Genomic DNA, 18,978 nt, shown 5'->3' on the forward strand with positions numbered 1-18,978 from the left:
GCTGATATCATTGATCAGTTCAAGTAGTTTTTGAGTGGAGTCCTTAGGATCTTCTATGTATGGTATCATGTCATCTGCATAGAATGACAATTTTTGTCTTGTCTTCCTATTTGGATACATTTCTTTTCTTTTGTTTGTCTGATTTCTGTGGCTAGGACTTCCAATACTATTTTGAATAAAAGTGGTGAGATTGGGCATCCTTGTCTTGTTCCAGATTTTAGCAGGAAGGCATTCATCTTTTCTCTGTTGAGTATTTTATTGGCTGTAGGTTTATCGTAACTGTCTTTGATTATGTTATGTTCCCTCTATACCCACTTAGGGTTTTCTATATATAGTATCAAGTTATATGCATACAGCGACAGTTTTACCTCTTCTCTTCCAATTTAGATAACTTTTATTTCCTGATTGCTGTGGCTAGGACTTCCATACTGTGTTCAATAAAAGTGGTGAGAGCAGGTATCCTTGTCCTGTTCCAAATTTTAGTGGGAAGTCTTTAAGCTGTTCTCCATTAAGTATTATATTTGCTTTGGGTTTGTCATACATATATATTTTATTACGTTAAGGTATGTTCCCTCTATACCCACTTTGGTAAGAGTTTTTATCATGAATGGATGTTGGAGTTTTTATAATGAATGAATGTTGGACTTTGTCAAATGCTTTTTCTGCATCTATTGAGATGATCATGTGATTTTTGACTTTTCTTTCGTGAATGTGGTGTATGATGTTGATTGATTTGTGTACGTTGAACCACCCTTGTGAACCTAGGATGAATCCCATTTGGTCATGGTGTATGATCTTTTTCATATGTTGTTGGATTCAGTTGGCTAAAATTTTGTTGAGAATTCTTTTGTTTATATTCCTCAAAGATATTGGCCTATAGTTTTCTTTTTCAGTGGTATCTTTGGTTTTGGTGTTAGGGTGATGGTGGCATCATAGAATGTCTTTGGGAGTGTTCCTTCTTCTTCAAACATTTGGAAAAGTTTAAGGAGGATGGGTATAAGTTCCTCTTTGTATGTTTGGTAGAATTCACCTGTGAAGCTATCTGGTCCCGGACTTTAATTTGTAGGGAGTGTTCTTATTAAGTTTTCAATTTCATTTCTAATGATAGGTCTGTTCGGTTGATCTATTTCTTCTCAATTCAGTTTTGGTATGCTGTAAGTATCTAGAAAGTTTTCTATTGCTTCTAGGTTGTCAAATTTGTTGGCATACAATTGTTCACAGTATTCTCTTATTTTTTTTTTTATTTCTGCAGTGTCTGTTGTAATTTCTCCTTTTTCATTTCTTATTTTGTTTATTTGAGTTTTTTTTAATCTCTTCTTCTTAGTGAGTCTGGCCAGAGTTTTTCCATGTTGTTTACCTTTTCAAAGAAACAGCTCTTCGTTTTATTGATTTTTTTTATTGTTTTTTGAAACTCTATTTCATTGATTTCCTCTGTGATCTTTATGATATCTTTAATTCTGCTGACTTTAGGTTTGTTAGTTGTTCTTTTTCTAATTCATTTAGATGGTGAGTTAAGTGGTCAATTTGAGACTTTTTTCCTTTTTTGAAGAAGGCCTGTTTTGCTATGAATTTCCCTCTGAGCACTGCTTTTGTGGCATCCCATAGATCTGGAGTGGTTTTGTCTTCATTGTCATTTGTTTCGAGGAATTTTTTTTTAATTTTTTTTTATTTTTTTTGCATTTTAGGGCCTCACCCATGCAATACGGAGGTTCCCAGGCTAGGGGTGTGGAGCTACAACTCCCTGCCTATACCACAGCCACAGCAATGCGGGATCCAGGCCACCTCTGCAACCTACACCACAGCTCACAGCAACGCCAGTTCCTTAACCCACTGAGCAAGGCCAGAGATCAAACCCGCAACCTCATGGTTCCTAGTCAGAGTCATTTCCACTGCACCACAACAGGAACTCCTCGAGATATTTTTAAATTTTCTTCTTGATTTCCTCATTGACTCATTGATTTTTTAGTAGCATATTGTTTAGTCTCCATGTTGTTAGGTTTTTCTCATTTCTTTTCCTGTGGTTGATTTCTAGTTTCATGCTGTCGTGGTCAGAGAAGATACTTGAAATAATTTCTACACTCTTAAATTTGTTGAGGTTAGCTTTGTGCCCCAGTATGTGGTCAATCCTTTAGAATGCTCCATGTGCACTTGAGAAGAATGTATATTCTAATTTCTTTGGATGTAATGTCCTGAAAATGTCAAATAAGTCTAAATTTTCTATTATATCGTTTAGGATTTGTTGCCTTATTGATTTTTTGTCTAGAGGATCTGTCCATTGATGTTAGTGGGGTGTTAACGTCTCCTACTATGATTGTATTTCCATCAATTCTCCTTTTATGTCTGTTAATGTTTGTTGTATATATCTGGGTGTTCTTATATTAGGGGCATATATATTGATGATTGTAATATCCTCTTCTTGAATGGATCCTTTAGCCATTAAATAGTGTCCTTCTTTGTCTTTCTTTATGGTCTTCATTTTAACATCTGTTTTGTCTAATATGAATATTGCAACTCCTGCTTTTCCGTCTTGTCCATTGGCATGAAATATCTTTTCCCATCCCCTCACTTTCAAACTATATGTGTCCTTTGCTCTCAGGTGAGTCTAAGATAGACAGCAGATTGTAGGTTTTTGCTTTTTTATCTAATCTGCTGCTCTGTGTCTTTTGAATGGAGCATTTAGTCCATTGACATTTAAGGTGATTATTGACAGATATATATTTATTGCCATTTTAAACCTTGTTTTCCAGTTGATTCTATGTTTCTCCTTTTTTCCTTTCTTTTTTTAGTTACATGATTTCCATTTATTTTATGCTTGAGTACTATTCTTCCTAGTGTTTGTGAATGTAATGTTTGGCTTTGATTTGTGATTGTCCTGTTTTTTAAGTATGTTAACCCCTTCCTGTATCTACTTGCTTTAGCCTGATAGTCATATAGGCTCAAACACATTATTAAAAAAAAAAGTCTATATTTTCTCACTTTTCTTCTCCAACATTCTAATTTCGAAGTCCTTTTTTAACGTCTTTGTGTTTGTCATTTTGCTGTTCCTTATGTTTATCATTGCCTTTACAGTAGTGTTTTTTTTTTTTTCCTCTTTCAGATCTGTATGCTGGCTTATGTAAGTGATTTCTTTCCAATTGCTGTTTCCTCTATCCTATTTCGTCCCACTTCTTTTTTTATTTAGAGAAGCCCTTCTTTTAGAATGGGTTTAGTATTGTACTCTTTTAGCTTTTGTTTGTTGAAGAAATTTTTTATTCCCCCTTCTGTTTTAAATGATATTCTTGCTGGATAGAGTATTCTAGGCTGCAAGTTTTTTCCTTTCAGAACTTTAAATATATCTTGCCACTCCCTTCTGGCCTGTAGTATTTCTGTAGAGAAATCAGCTGATAGCCTTATGGGGATTCCCTTATAATTAATGCTTTGGTTTTCTCTTGCTGCCTTTAGAATCCTTTCTTTATCTTTAACTTTTGCCATTTTTATTATAATATGTCTTAGTGTGTGTCTGTTTGAGTTCAACTTGTTTGGGGCCCTCTGTGCTTCCTGTATCTTGATATCAGTTTCCTTTAGATTTGGAAAGTTTTCAGACATAATTTCTTCAAATATATTTTCAGTCCAATTTTCTTTTTCTTCTCCTTCTGGAATTCCTACTATGTATAAATTGGCCTGCTTCATATTATCCCATAGATCTGTTACATTGCTTTTTTGTTTTTTCATTAGGTTTTGTCTGCTGTCCAGATTGGGTGATTTCCATTATCCTATTTTCCAAGTTACTAATTCATTCATCTGCATTTTTCATTCTGCCCTTTAGTGCTTTTAGCTCAGTTTTCATCTCTGCAAATGAATTTTCTAATTTTTCTGTGTTCCTCCTTATATTTTCTAGTTCCTTTCTAAAGAAATCTCCATTACTGTTCATATCTGCTCTTAATTCCTTGATATTCAGCCTTAATTCCTTCAGTATTTTCACTACCTCCCTTTTGAACTCAGTGTCTATCAAACTGCAGAGGTCTGTTTCATTGTTTGCTACTTCATGTGAATTTTCCTTTTCCTTTAACTGGGAATGGTTTCTTAGCTTATCTTTCTTATGTTTTCTTTTTTCGGTGAGTTTAGGGAAACCAACCTGTAGTCTTGGAAGGCTACTTCTATGCAAGAGAACCCCTTTGTATTTTGTGGGGGGTTACTGTTTATTTTTGGTGTGGGAGTTTGAGTATTTGCTGTCTCTTTCTTCGATGTGAGGAGGCTGTTATTCCCAGGATGCTGTGTGTGTTTCCAGGGAGAAGGAGGCAATGAGTAGGGCTAGTAGTCAGGGCCTGGTTGCTGGCTCTCAATAGCAGCAAGGACCTGCAGGAAGGTGCACAGGCTACTCCTAGCTGCAGGCCCTGGGAAGTGATAATGAGCCTTAGCCAGATTTACAAGGAGCCCAGAGCATTTGACATTGGCAGCAGCAGGGTGTGTGAGTTCCCAGGGGAGTGAGAGCAACAACAGGTAGTGTTTAATTGCAGTGCCCTCCTCTGAGGTGATTGGAGCCACAAGTGGGGCCTGTTCAGGGGCCCCTAGTCGTAGTGGGCCACTCCCCCCTCTGGAGTCAGAGATAACTGCAGTGGTTTGCCCCCGCCACCTGCAGACCACACAAGAAGCACCCTATCCTGCTTAGCCCATGCAGGAGGTACTGCACCAGCTGTTCCTAGTTGTAGGGTCTTGGGAAAGGGCAGTGATCAAGCGTCTGGGTGCTGCCCAGAGAGTTTGGCAGTGGCACCTGGTGGGTGTGTTCCCAGAGGATTGAGAGCAACAATGTGTGGTGCTTGGGTGCTTGGTTGCAGTTCCATCTTTTTTTTTTTTTTTTGGCCAACCCCTGAGGTGACTGGGGCCGCAGGTGGAGCCCTCTCATAGGCCCCTAGTGGTGGCAGGTCACGCCTCCCTCTGGCCTCCGAGACAACTGCCACAGTCGGTGTTTCTGATGCCTGTAGATTATGCAAGAGGTACCACGTCATACCTAACCCTCCACTGCCCTTAGCCCACACAAGAGGTGCCCAGCCACCTGAAGCCTGCACAAGAAGTGCCCAGTCTCCCGCTAGCCCAAGCAGGTAGCTCCTTGTCACCCATAGCTTGCACCAGAGGTGCCCTGCCCTCTGAGAGCCCATGCACCTGCGTGCAGGGAGATTCTTATGGCAGTCGACCCCTGCTCCTCTTGCCCTCCCCAACAATGGCGTGTTGCTTCTCCTGTGGGCCCAGACCTTCTCCTGGGTTCCCTCTTCCATGGCATTCCACTCCCCAGCCCGTGGCACACCACTCCTTAGCCCCTCAGACTGTCCCCACACAGCCAACCCTAGTCCTCTCTCAGGACTGACCTCTGGAGCCTAAATCTCAGCACCCAGCCCCCACCCAAGTATCTCAGGCTGTGGTGTCCCAGAAGGTGCTGCAGATGATCTCTGTGGCTCTCTCTCTACTTTGCCCTCCTCAGTCCAGCTGCTACACTTGTCTCAGCAACTTTGAGGTCCCTCCATTTGGGCTGATCTTTCTGTCAGTTAGGTGCCTTCCCAGGATGTGGGATCTTTTTCTCTTTCACAGCTCCCTCTCAGGAATGCTAGTCCTGTCTTGATTCTCTCTCTCTCTCTCTTTTTCTTTTGTTCTACCCAGTTATGACAAGAGGTTTTTGTCCTTTTTGGAGGTTTAAGTTCTGCCAGCATTCAGTAGATGTTCTGTGTGAGTCAGTTTACATGTAGATGTGTTTTTTGATGTGTTTGTGGAAGAAGGTGAGCATGACGTCTTGTTTCCAGGCTCCCATAGTTTTCTTTTTGGAAAAATTAACCTATGCACTATAAGCTTCTCAATATACCTACAGTGTATCCATGCTGAATAGTTTCAACAAATGCAAGCTAGACACTAACTAATGATTTGGCAATATTAACTAGGAAATTAGGTGGCGAAGTGATACTTTGCCAGAAACCACATTAAAAAAACCTTGACTTGGGGGTTCCTTTTGTGGCTCAGCAGTTAACAAACCTGACTAGGATCCATGAGGATGCAGGTTTGATCCCTGGCCTTGATCATTGCGTTAAGGATCTGGCATTGCTCTGAGCTGTGGTGTAGGTTGTAGAGGAGGCTCAGATCCTGCATTGCTGTGGCTGTGGTATAGGCCAGTGGTGGTAGCTCCAATTTGATCCCTAGTCTGGGAACTTCTATAGCAGGTGTGGCCCCTAAAAAAAAGAAAAAATACCTTGACTTTTTCATCAAACCCCTTCATCCACTACCTTCTCTGCTTGGAATGTCTCCCCTTTTACTTTCACACCACCATTGCTCCATCTCCATCTCCAGTGCTACCTTTTCTCTTTAGTCCTTCTAACAACTCAGATTTCTATATCTTGAAAACATGGTTTCCACTTGTCTCTTCCATGTCCTTCAGCCATAGTTCTTCATATTTCGGTCCCTTCTCTGCCACTCTTTCAAATAAGCATCTAAGAAAATTGCCTCTATTTTCTCTCTTCACTTTTTTGCTTAACCACTGACAGTTTGGGTGCCATCATCACACTTGAGTAAAATAGCTCTTACGTCCCCACTAACAACCTTCTTATTACAAAATGTGGAGTCCTTTTTGTGTTCTCTTGTCAATTCTGTTACCATTGAGCATATTGGCAACAGCTCCTTCCTGAAAATTGTGTCCAGAGTAATTAAAGTTAGAACTTTAGCATCGCAAGGGACATTTAGTCCAACTAGTTCATTTTATATCCGGGGAAAACTGAGGACTGAAAAGTTTGAATGTTTTTCCCAGTAAGGAGCAAAAGTAGAAAAGGAGGGCCTTGAATCCAGGGCATCTGTCCTACCATCCAGTTTGAGAAACTGCCTTTGGTAGGTCCTTATCCAATACTTTCAAAGTATTCCCAATTCCTCTTCCTTCCTATAGAAAGATAATTTCCTGGCTCCTTCCCTCCAGAGCTCATTCTCCATTGTGGCAACTTAGCCTCCAGTTCCTCTTTACTCCACTTAAAATTGAACCAAAACCCCTTTCCATGCCTTGCAAGATTCTCCATGGTCCAACTCTCTGATCTCACTTCCAGCTGTTCTTACTTTTATAGTAACCATACCCTATCACAGAGATGCTTCCTCAGCTGGTCAGCAAGGCAGGCTAGCCCTGCAGCTGGGCTTTGCTTTGCTCTTCCTTCCTGGGGAATATTTTTCTCCCAGGCCATTGCATGACTGCTTCCTTCTCATCATTTTGTTTCGGTCTAATTGGCCACCTCCTCAGACAGCCTTCCACTGATATCACCGTATCTCATATTGTCCCTAAACTTACCTCTGGCTACAATTATGTAACTTACTGGTTTGACTTGGAGTTTGTTGTGTTTCCCACAGTTAGAATACAAACTCTTAAAGTATAGGAAATTGGTCGTGTTTGCTGTACCTCTAGCATCTAGACCACTGAATGGCCAGTAGTTTGTACCCAGTGAACATTTGGGGGGTAAATAAATTAATAAATGAACGATGTCTCAATTTTTCTTCCTCTCCTCCAGGAGCCCTTTCTCTCTTTTACTAGCCAATTCTATTACTCAAATACCTCTAAGTGTTTACTGCAATAAACCCAAACTGGTTTCCTCACAAACTAATTAGGATTAACTGTATTCCTGACTTGGAAACTTTGTTTCAGTTTTCTCTTTGACCAAAAATCCCATCCTGTTCCTAACTATCCAAGTAGAATCACTCCACCAGTATATAAGATGAGTTCCTTTTCCATCCCCTAGTCACCATTGACCACCCTTTCTTCAAATTATGTAAAGTGACCCTTGCATTTTATGTAACCTAAGTACTTGTATATAATCTATCTTGTCTTTAATTGTTTCCAGTTTTTTCATATAGTAATATTTAGGCACTGTGCCTAGTCATTGTGTGTGTGTTTGTGTGTGTGCGTGCGCGCGTGTGCCTATCACAGTTAATTCTCATTGGTTTTGGACTTTATAAATTCACTTACTCCCTAAAATTTATTTGCAATCCCACAATTAACACTTGCAAGTGCTTTCACGGTCATTCATGGACATTCACAGAAAAGTAAAGACTGAGTCACTGGACACCCAAATTCCTGACTAAGGTCAACCAAGGCAACGCCTCACCTTCTTTTTTCAGCTCTCCTATTGAAAATGTGTGCCTTTTTGGTGCTCTATTTAGTACCACTTTTTTGTATTTTATGCTTTTTGTTAGTCGTCTCACTGTTGAAAATGGCCCCCAAGCATGGTGTTGCGGTCTGTCTAGAGTTCCTAAGTGTAGGAATGCTGTCATGGTCCTTGCGGAGAAAACAGGTGTAAGATAAGCTTTGTTCAAGCATGAGTTACTGTACCGTTGGCTGTTAGTTCTATACTAATTAATCAACAATATATATTAAGCAAGGTGTCTTTAAATAGAAACACTCATCAAACAAGATGTCGTATTGATTAGTGATTCTTGGAACCAGAAGTCTACAGAAACCTAACCCTAGACTTCCACTAGGAGCAATGATTCAGTATTTGTTAATTCAGTTCTTGTGACAACTTTATAGAACATAATAGCCATGAATAATGAGAATTGACTGTAGATGTGTGTATGTTATGCATGTGGACATTATCCTCATTTAAGCACGTAGGAGACAAAGAAACTATGAGTTATTGAAATGAAGGAGTTTGCCCAAGATTATTTGCCAAGCTGATAGATTGTAGGTCTGTAATCTGGCTGTCATAGTCCAGAGTCCTTTAGCTTTCAATTCATCACACCAGTGGCTTTTCTTTGTTTTAGCTATACAATCTTATTAATTTTTGGGTGTGCATTATGTATACACACACACACAGACACACACACATATAGACAGAGAGAGACAGATAAATAGAAATAGATGCTATTTTTTAAAAGTTCCTTTACATTCCCAATTGAGTGTTAATTACAGTGAGCCAAAATCTTAAAAGAGAAGTAGAAGAACCTCTTTTTTTCAAAATTGAGTTGATAACACTATAGATTTCAAGTTCCTTATCATGGAAATGGAGGTCTGATCAGTGAACAAACTTTAAAGAATCAAAGCTATAAAAATAAAGTCATAACCAGGATTTTTGTCTTGGCCTGAGGATCTACTACACCTTAAACTTGCTGGGCATGTATGTGAGCTGAATTCATACCTGCTTATGAAGGGGACACACCTGCACTTTGTGGTTGAACAATGCCAATAGAACTTAAACAATTTTGGAACTTCCAAAGCACCCTCATAAACACAGTTTGAAAAACGTTTTTTGTTTTTGTTTTCCTATTTAAGGCTGCACCCAAAGCATATGGAAGTTCCCAGGCTAGGGGTCAAATTGGAGCTGCCGGTGCAGGCCTATGCCACAGCTACAGCCACACCAGATCCAAGCCACATCTGCAGCCTACACTGCATCTTGTGGAAATTCCAGATCCTTAACCCACTGAGTGAGGCCATGGATTGAACCTGCATCCTCATGGATATGATGTCGAGTTCTTAACCCTCTGAGCCACAATGGGAACTCCTAAAAAAAACCTTTTAAATACTGTTCTTTTCTCAGTAGGTTTTGTAAGAGCTTAAAGGTTAAGAATCATATCTTTTGCACTTCTTTACTTGCAAATGATCTTAGTTTAGTGCTAACCATAAAGAAGTCTCTCGGAGTTCCCATCATGGCTCAGTGGTCAACAAATCTGACTAGGAACCATGAGGTTGTGGGTTCGATCCCTGGCCTCGCTTAGTGGGTTAAGGATCCAGCGTTGCCATGAGCTTTGGTGTCGGTGGCAGACTAGTCTTGGATCCCACATTGCTGTGGCTCTGGCATAGGCTGGCAGCAACAGCTTCAATTAGACCCCTAGCCTGGGAACCTCCATATGCCCTGGGTGTGGCCCTAAAAAGACCAAAAAAAAAAAAGTCTCTCACCATTGATAATCCATTTTAGCCCATATGGTTGACAACCAGATGTATCTATACAAAGATTTCTGAGCATTGAGGTTAGAATTAAAAGTGTGATAGAATGATATCACCTGGCCTTGTGACACGGTATTCTTGCTATCTGTAAAAAATGGGTAAGATTTTTTTTTTCTTTGGTATGCTTTTGACATTTCTTTTGCCCTTTTAAATAAGAGCCAATCAGGAGGCTTAAATTCATGCTTCTCAACTTCCAAAAAGCTGCTAGAGACAAGGTTGACTGAAGAAGTTCCAATAAACGGGGAGAAAAGACAATACTTTATGTCTGTCTCAAGGGTATACCACAAGTTATGTTATGTTAGAAAGTGGCCTAAGTGGTCCTTAAGAGCTGTATCATTACCAACTCGAAGGAACTAATTGGTTTCAGCTTAGAATTCTGAAATCATTACCATCTCAATATTTTGTGATACTTTCTTTTCCTTTAAATTAATTAAATAGTCACAAGTCCAGTAACTTTAATGATCTATTTTGAGGAGCTAAGATATTCTCGGGTCAGATATCAAGCTTGACTTCCCTCCCCCTAGTTTTTTTATTTATGTATTTGTTTATGTGTTTATTTGTACTTTTTCAGGGCCCCACCCATGGCATGTGGAAATTCCCAGGCTAGGGGTTGAATCAGAGCTATAGCTGCCAGCCTACAGCACAGCCACAGCCACACTGGATCCTTAACACACTAACTGGGGCCAGGGATCGAACCCATATCCTCATGGATACTAGTTGGGTTTGTAACCCACTGAACCACAACAGGAACTTGCCCCCTGCCCCTCCCCCCCACTTTCTCAGTTTAGAGCACAGCTGAATTCCCTGGTGCAGATAAAAATGGATTAACCACATGACTCTACCTAAGGCTTTGTTGGTTCAGGCACTTCTTCTACAGGGCAGAAGACATGGGCGTTTAGTGACCTGATGAGTTTGTCCTGCTAGGATTCATTAAGATTATCTATTGGGGGAGTCCCTATTGTGGCTCAGCAGAAATGAATCTGACTAGTATACATGAGGATGTGAGTTTGATCCCTGGCCTCACTTAGTGGGTCAGGGATTGGGCATTGCCATGCACTGTGGTGTAGGCTGACAGATGCAGCTCGGATCCCCCATTGCTGTGGCTGTGGTGTAGGTCAGCAGCTATTGTTCTGATTCGACCCCTAGCCTGGGAACTTTCATGAGCCATGGGTGCAGCCCTAAAAAGCAAAATAAAGATTATCTATTGGGTTTACTAACAGAAGCACCACTCAGAATTTGTTTAGCAAAATGTTTTCTACCTCCACCCTGAAAAGAAGGCAAAACCAGTATGGAGATTCCAAATGTTTCAGCCTTAGATTCTTGCTTATTTTTCAGTGGAGATGATTGAAAACAATCATTCTTTCTTGCTTCAGGAAAAACTGTCAGAGGAAGAGAGAATACACAAGGAAACTTTGGAAGACTTCCGCATGGTGGTAGACGAGGATTCAAGGAGTGACGGCAGCAGTGCAGACGAGGGCAGAGAAAAGACAAAAGTGCTGTTAGAAAGATTGAAAGCTCTAGAGGTAAGAAATGGAACCATTTTTACACCTTTAAAGAAAAATAACCGTGTTCTACTTTTATTGGCACTGCTTTTGAGTGAGTATAAATCTTCCTTTCTTCGTTCTCCCAGACTAATGGGATGTAGTGGCTCCCATTGTGAATCCTAAGTCAGTGATGAACATGGTTAAAATTTGTGACACTGAAAGAGTCTTAACCTCGTGACTATGGTTGTATTACCTTAAAATGAGTACATAATTCATTTTATGTTTAATCTGGCCCTCAAACTGGGTTAGTTTTCTTAAAATGGCAAGGTCCTTGTGGAGGGTGGGGGTGGGGGCTGTGTTTTGCTTTGTTTTCCCAATGCCTGATGTAATGAATGAATGAGTCAAAGAATAAACAAAATATCCAATAATATGTAAAGGTGACTGTGGAAAATAATAATCTTAAGCAGTAGAGCATTTTTTTTAAAAAAAAAAAAAACAAAAGGGCTTGTGCAGAAGTTCAACATGGAAAAGTAGAGTGAAATTGAGCAAAAGGGTGTTTTCGGGAGGGTCTTTGAGCACTATTACCCCTCCAAAACAGTTTGAAATCTATGCTCTTAGTGGCTCTTGACATCACCTCAAGTGTTAATTCCTGAATGTTTGTAAGCTGTCCTCAAAGAGTATTCCAGTTATTAGTTAACATGATGAAAGACCTAGGAAAGATGCCCTTTTCTATGATTTGACTTACCCCTTCTCGATAAATTTTCTGTTTGCATATAAAACTGGGAGGTAATTACTTTTAAACAAAGATTGTGGCTAGACCACCTCTTCTTAAACTAGGTACAATGGGCCTTCTGCCAATATCTAAAAATGTAGCTCTACCAGAGGACCTGCAGAATCCTGAAACTTCCTGGTAATGTGGAGAAACAAGACTTCAGGAGATCTTGTTTTCTGTGGTTGGTTTCTGCAATTCTGCCTCTAACCCTAACCACCCACATTGTCTGTAGGCACGTGCTATTTTCGCTTCCATTTCTTCATCAATAATAAAGCAAAATAAATATGATTATGGACTTTGTAGCCAGACTCCCAAAGTTTGGTTTGAATATCAGTTCTCTTACTTTCTAGTTGTGAAACCTTGGGTGAATTAATTAGGCTCTCTGTGTCTCTATTTCCTCAACTATACAAAATTGGGGATAATAGTAGTAACTCATCTTACAGGGAAGTAATGAGGGTTAGGTGAGTTAATATTTGCACAATGGTGCCTGGCATATGCTTTTTTTCTCTCCTGCTCCTAGGCTCCTGCCTTTCCTTACATGATTTTTTCCCCTATATATCTGAATACAATGATTAATATAAGAACTATGAATGAAAAACTTCAGCTGCTCCTCCCAGGAATGACTGAAGTTAGGTTAAGTGTGTGATGGCACTTAAGGAATAAGGGGGTTCCCACTGTGGTGCAGTGAGTTAATGATCTGGCTTGTCTCTGTAGTGTTGCCAGTTCGATCCCCCGCCCGGCACAGTGGGTTAAAGATCCAACATTGCTGCAGCTGTAGTCCAGATTGCAGCTCCAGCTTGGATTTGATCCCTGGCCTGGGAACTTCCATATGCCACATGCAACCATACAATTAAAATAAAGAAAAAGAAGCTGAAGAGATGTCAGCTTAGGAAACTTCTGGAAGTTCCCCTTGAGCAAAGGGCCAAAAATCATTTGTTTCCCCAAAGGTTTTCATGCTTTTGTCCTTTTTAAGATCAATAGTGCAAAAGGTAGAAAAGCCCTCTCAAGCAAAAGCTCTGACGTTGTTACCTGAGAGCCTTGAGAAAATAAGTTTTATCTTGAGGTTTCATTAACTGTATGTAATAGTAGGGGTGAGTTGATATTACAATTCATTTCTCTAGAACCATATCCTTAAGTTATTAGTTATATTGATGATTTTGGTAAAAATTGCTTTTAGTTCATGTAATTGTCATGGAGACAACTTTGTGAAGGACATTTTATTTAATCAAGCTAAGAGGTATTTAAAAAATATCTTTGGCAGCGAATTTTTCTAAAACCCTCACTGAGTAAAAGAGAAGCAGTATTTTTTTTTTCCTTTCACAGAAATCTTTACACTTCAGGCAACAACTCTTGAATCTAGCACTAGTTGCATGCAATAGATATCTCTAAGTGCCATTAAGCCCCACAGTTTTAATCTACAAAATATTTTATTTTCTAAATTAATGTCCTCTAGTCAGAGTGTCACTGCATGTTTCCTAAGATTCTTTGCCACTTAAATCTCACTGTTGTCTATTTAGACGTGTAATAAAGAGGTCATATCACATACACGTACAAAATCTGATTTTCATATGAATTTCATGTTACTTAATTTTATTTCTTAAAATTTGCTATTTGTGTTCTCTGTGTAGAATCCTTTGCGTAAGTTAGCAATTATTTTGGGAAAATAGAGGGCTTATTTTAACAGACTTCCATCAGAGCTGGTCCCAGACCTCCCCCTGTGCATTTATACCCTTGAACAAAATGCTCTTTGGGAAGATATCAGGTGAATTAACCATAATGCCATAACATTTCAAAATTACTTGAGCGCACTTTGATGTCTTACAGCAAGGTTTTTTGTTTTTTTGGGTTTTTTTTAATTTGCTTTTTTAGGGCTGCACCTGAGACGTATGGAAGTTCCCAGGTTAGGGGTCAAATCGGAGCTACAGCTGCAGGCCTACAGCATAGCCCCAACAATACAAGATCCAAGTCACATCTATGAGCTACACCATAGTTCATGACAATTCCAGATCATTAACCCATAGAGCAAGGCCAGGGATTGAACCTGCATCCTCATGGATCCTAGTCAGGCTCGTTACCACTGAGCTATGGCAGGAACTCCTCGTACATGAAGATTTTTAAGAAAACATATTTTCCATCAGTCTGTTTTTCAACCGTATTTTTGTGCCTTTATCTCTTGGCCCCTGGTGTGGTAGGGAGTAGTGAGGGGTGATTGTCAAGATGATAAAAAGCAGATTTCCTTAATATATGCTTCACAAAGAGGTCCCATGAAGGTATGGGAAAGAAGAGATACAAACTTGACTTCTAATATTATGTGTTTGATGAATATCACAATAATATTCAAAACACGGAGTTCCCATCATGGCGCAGTGGTTAACAAATCCGACTAGGAACTATGAGGTTGCGGGTTCGATCCCTGCCCTTGCTCAGTGGGTTAAGGATCCGGTGTTGTCGTGAGCTGTGGTGTAGGTCGAAGACGCGGCTCAGATCCTGCTTTGCTGTGGCTCTGGCGTAGGCCAGCGACTACAGCTACGATTTGACCCCTAGCCTGGGAACCTCCATATGCCGCAGGAGCAGCCCTAGAAAAGACAAAAAGACAAAATAATAATAATAATAATATTCAAAATGAGCCTAGACTGATGGCTCTGGGGAGCTGGTGACTTTGAGAATTAAATATGTGTTGTCCAAGCACCGTATCCCATAGTGCTCCCACCCCTGCCCCAGAGTTGTTCCTTCTTGTGGTCATTCTTGGGGTTTAGTCCCTACACCACTCAACTTTCAATCCTTCTTTCTCCTCCTTTCAGAATCAATCTCATGTGAAACAGAATCTACTTTACTCACTTTTTCCAAAATCCAACCCATAAAGCCTTTGTGGTCATGAAGAATATCCCCAAGTCTGAGGGCTTTGCACTTGGTCTTTAGATAGCTACACCTCCAAGTCTTTCAGCTGCTGGGTGTTTCTCATGAGTCCCTTCTCCTCAGTTCCCAGCTTCCTGCTCTAGAGGATGGCCAATACCTTCCCATTCACTCTCTCTCCCACAGCCAACCTCCCCATCATTTTAGTACATAGCGCTCTATCAGCCTCTGCACCTCACTCATGGTCTCATTCCATACTATTTCCAAGAACATCAAGGTATTTTGCTAAATAAGACCTTTATCTGCCAAAAAGAACTCCTGGGCCAGCAGTCAAAATAATGATTACATATACACATACATTTCATACATTTTCTTTCTCCTCTTAGCTGTTGCTTTCTGTATTCAATGCCTTGGATTTAGTAATTTTAAATCATTTGAGGAGTAGGACACTTACCCTCACCTCTCAGCAACTCCTTCCCTTGGGCCTAAATTAGAATTCTTGTTTAGGATCATTAAGTCTGGGGAAGAAACTATTTGGTGTATTTTATGTTTGTGCTATAAGGACCACATGGGCAGTCTGGAAGCCACTTGTAGGTTTTCTGTAAGTCTGAAGGGCTAGGTGGGTTGTTTTCTGTTTTATTAAAAAGTTTAGATTCCCATGGCTGCTGATTCAGAGACTGCTTTCTCAGAATAAAGCTCACAATTTTCAACAGCATGGTACTGCCATGTCACAGTTCCCTTCTGTTGAAGGACCACTCCTTTCTCCCACGCCATCCCAGACCATTGATATAAAGGCTCTTCCCAGACTTGACCTCCACCATCTACTGATTTGACCTTGTGTCATCCCTGTTCTCTATTCCTGGGCTTTGGCCTTAGGCCCCAGGTTTGCTCATGGCATATTTCTTGAAATACATGAATACTTGTCTCCAGACCCACCTCCCCGCATGTCAGCCAGCCTTTTCCCTCCCCACCCCTCAGCCTCCTTCATCTAGTCACTTCACATTTGACTAGAAATCAAGCCAGACCTCCCTTTGCTCACTCTCAGCTCCCATAGCATCTCTGATTCCCAAACTGACCAGGGGAAGAACTGGCCTGGGGCCACTTGGGGGTTCTGAGCCTCCAGGTACATGCTGATGCCTTAGCTATAGTTTCAAGGTCAGAAGAACATGGCTTCTTATAGGAAAGATTTATTTTATATAGATAAAATATGGCAATTAAATGTGTTAATGTGAATAACAGCTTTCTCTACTCAGTTATACTTTCCATGAAAGTAGGACAATTAAAGTGCTAAGCATAAGCATTCTTGTTAATCAGTAACTCCTGTTTGAAATGAGGTAGTTGAAAATAATTCTCAAATCTGGCTGCACATCACAATTATATGTTGAGCTCATAGTCATTAGGTATTTACTGAATACTTTCTTTGGCCAAAGGCTATTCTGGACAGTTGGGCTTGACTATTTTTTTAATTGAAGTATTATTGATTTACAATGTTGTGTTAATTTCTGCTGTATAGGAAATTATTTCAATTATACGTGTATATATATATATATATATATATATATATACACACACACACACACATTTTTAAAAAATCCTTTTTAATTATGGTCTGTCATAGGACATGGAATATGGTTCTCTGTGCTATACAGTAGGGCCTTGTGCTTACACCCGCTAACACCAACCTCCCAGTCCATCCCTTCCCTGACCCCTTCCAAGTCTGTTCTCTGTCTGTGAGTCTGTTTCTTTTTCATAGATATGTTCATTTGTGTCATATTTTAGATTCCACATAGAAGTGATTTGGTCATTACCATGGTGCTCAACCATAGGGAAGGGAGACAAAATGTACATACTTAGATAAAATAATAATAAGCCAAAAATACCCAAAATTCATCAACAGATAAGACCCTCTGAATAAGAAAGAATTAGGTGATGTCTTAGTAGCGAGCATGGGGGTAGGGAGAGGTCTTTACCTACAATGGCCTCTCCTACCAGGCCATGTGGAGATACTGTAAACAATAAAAAGGAGACAACTGTGTGAAGATCTGGATGAAGAACAAGAGGAGATTGCAAATGTGAAAGTCCAGAGATGGTAAAAGGTTTGTGATTTAGAGGAACAGCAGTCAGAACTGTCCTGAGGAAGTACGGTGTAAGATTTGAAAATGGGAAGAAAATAAGTTCAGAGAAGTAGACAGAAGCTAGACCCTGGAAAGCCTCCTAGGTCACAGTCACGGAGAAGACTTTGAATATAATACTACCCGTAAAAGGAGGCCATTAGTGATTTTTTAACCAGGGAAGTTGCATGATCTGACTTGTGCTTTAAAAAGACAATTTTCTCTGGTTATGGGCCAATAGCAAGACAGGTAGAGACAGGAAGATCAGATGGGAAATGGTTTCAGATTCCAGACAAAACATGTTATTGGACTGAACTAGAATGAGTCCTTAATACTAACAGGGAATAAAAGTAATAAAATCTATAGTAAAATCATTAGGCTAGCAGACCAGTGGGGAATTGTAATGATGACACTCACACACGTATGCATACAGAAATATGTACACAACTACACTCACTGTTTTAACCTTCATAACAACCCTGTGGAATGAGGCAGATATGATTATCATCATCCTCAGTTTACAGATTAAGAAACTGAGCCCCAGACAAAGAGGCTTACTTGCCCAAGGTCATGTTGTTAGTAAGAGTGAGAGTCAGAATTTGAATTCCTGTTGTATGGTTTCACTATGCTATGCTGGCAAGAAATGTGGTCAAGCAAGAACATATTTTAGAAGTAAAACCTCCTGAAATTACCAAGGGACTGGATGTGGGATATAAGAGAAAATGAGAAACCAGGGTGACTTTTAGTTTTTTGACTTTTGCCACTGAATATGGGATTGTTCCAAATTTCTCAGAGAGGCAAGACTCAGAGGAAAAATTACTTAGGGAAAGGAATATATAATCATCAGTTTACTGTGCCCATGTTGAGTTGAGTTGCCTATTAAACATTCAAGGGATCATATTCAATAGGCAGTTGGATATCCAGGACCAAGGTCAGGGTTAGAGATATAGATTTGAGAGTCATCAGCATATAGATGACATTTTTTGTGGTGGGACTTAATAAGGCCATGTCAGAAGTAAGTGCAAAGGTGGACCTTAAGGAGGCAGAGGACAGAGCCCTGGGGCATATTCTATCTGAGGTCCTACAGAAGAAGAGCCAGCCAGTGAGACTGAAACAGTCATTAGCATGGTAGGAGGAACATTAGAAAGATGAGGTATTGGAGAAGCATCAAGGAGAAACTGTTTCAAGGACAACTGTCAAATGCTCAAGAGAGAATAAAAAAGATGAAACACATAAATTCTTGCTGGCTCTGGCAAGGGATGGGTTAACTAAAATCCTGATAATAACAGTTTCTGATTGAGTGGATATAAAGGTTAGGATATGGAGTCATCATGGAGATGGACAACTCTTCTAAGTTTCCTGTGACAGGGGGACCAAGATGGGAGTGAGGCATAGCTGAAGAGAGACATAATACAACTGGAGTTCTTTGAAAAGACAGGTGACATTAGGGCATGCTGGTGTGCCAGTGGGAACCATCCAATGGAAAGAGCGAAATCCACAATGCAGAAGTGAAAAATAGAAATATAGCAGTGAAATCTGCAAGCAGATGAGAGCGATGAAACCCATGCAGGAAGAGAACTTCTGAAAATTTAGATGCCTGGGAGAAATCCCAGGAAATTCTAAGTCTTTAAGATGTAGACTAACCATCTGTGCTTTTATAAAACCCTGTGGGGGATTCAGGTGCACATCCAGAATTGAGAACCACTGATACAGTTTTTAGGGTGATAATGAAAACCCTTCAAACTCCTTGGGCCCAGTTCAATACTAAACCCAATATGCTGTCACTGGTCTCCACCACTTTTTGATCTAACCTTTCTTTGTTCCCAG

At 40.2% G+C, this 18,978-nt stretch overlaps 1 protein-coding gene across 5 annotated transcripts in view; it reads left to right on the plus strand.

The window, feature by feature from the left end:
* NCKAP5 (NCK associated protein 5) overlaps positions 1-18,978 on the plus strand; it is a 1,086,741-nt gene that overhangs the window by 760,604 nt on the left and 307,159 nt on the right. For all 5 annotated transcript variants that reach the window (XM_047772074.1, XM_047772077.1, XM_047772075.1 and 2 more), the window contains one exon: positions 11,305-11,454. In XM_047772074.1, the coding sequence (XP_047628030.1) occupies positions 11,305-11,454 (150 nt within the window). The remainder of the gene's footprint in view (positions 1-11,304; positions 11,455-18,978) is intronic.

This window comes from Phacochoerus africanus, chromosome 3, assembly GCF_016906955.1.
Source record: "Phacochoerus africanus isolate WHEZ1 chromosome 3, ROS_Pafr_v1, whole genome shotgun sequence".
Classification (NCBI taxonomy): Eukaryota; Metazoa; Chordata; class Mammalia; order Artiodactyla; family Suidae; genus Phacochoerus; species Phacochoerus africanus.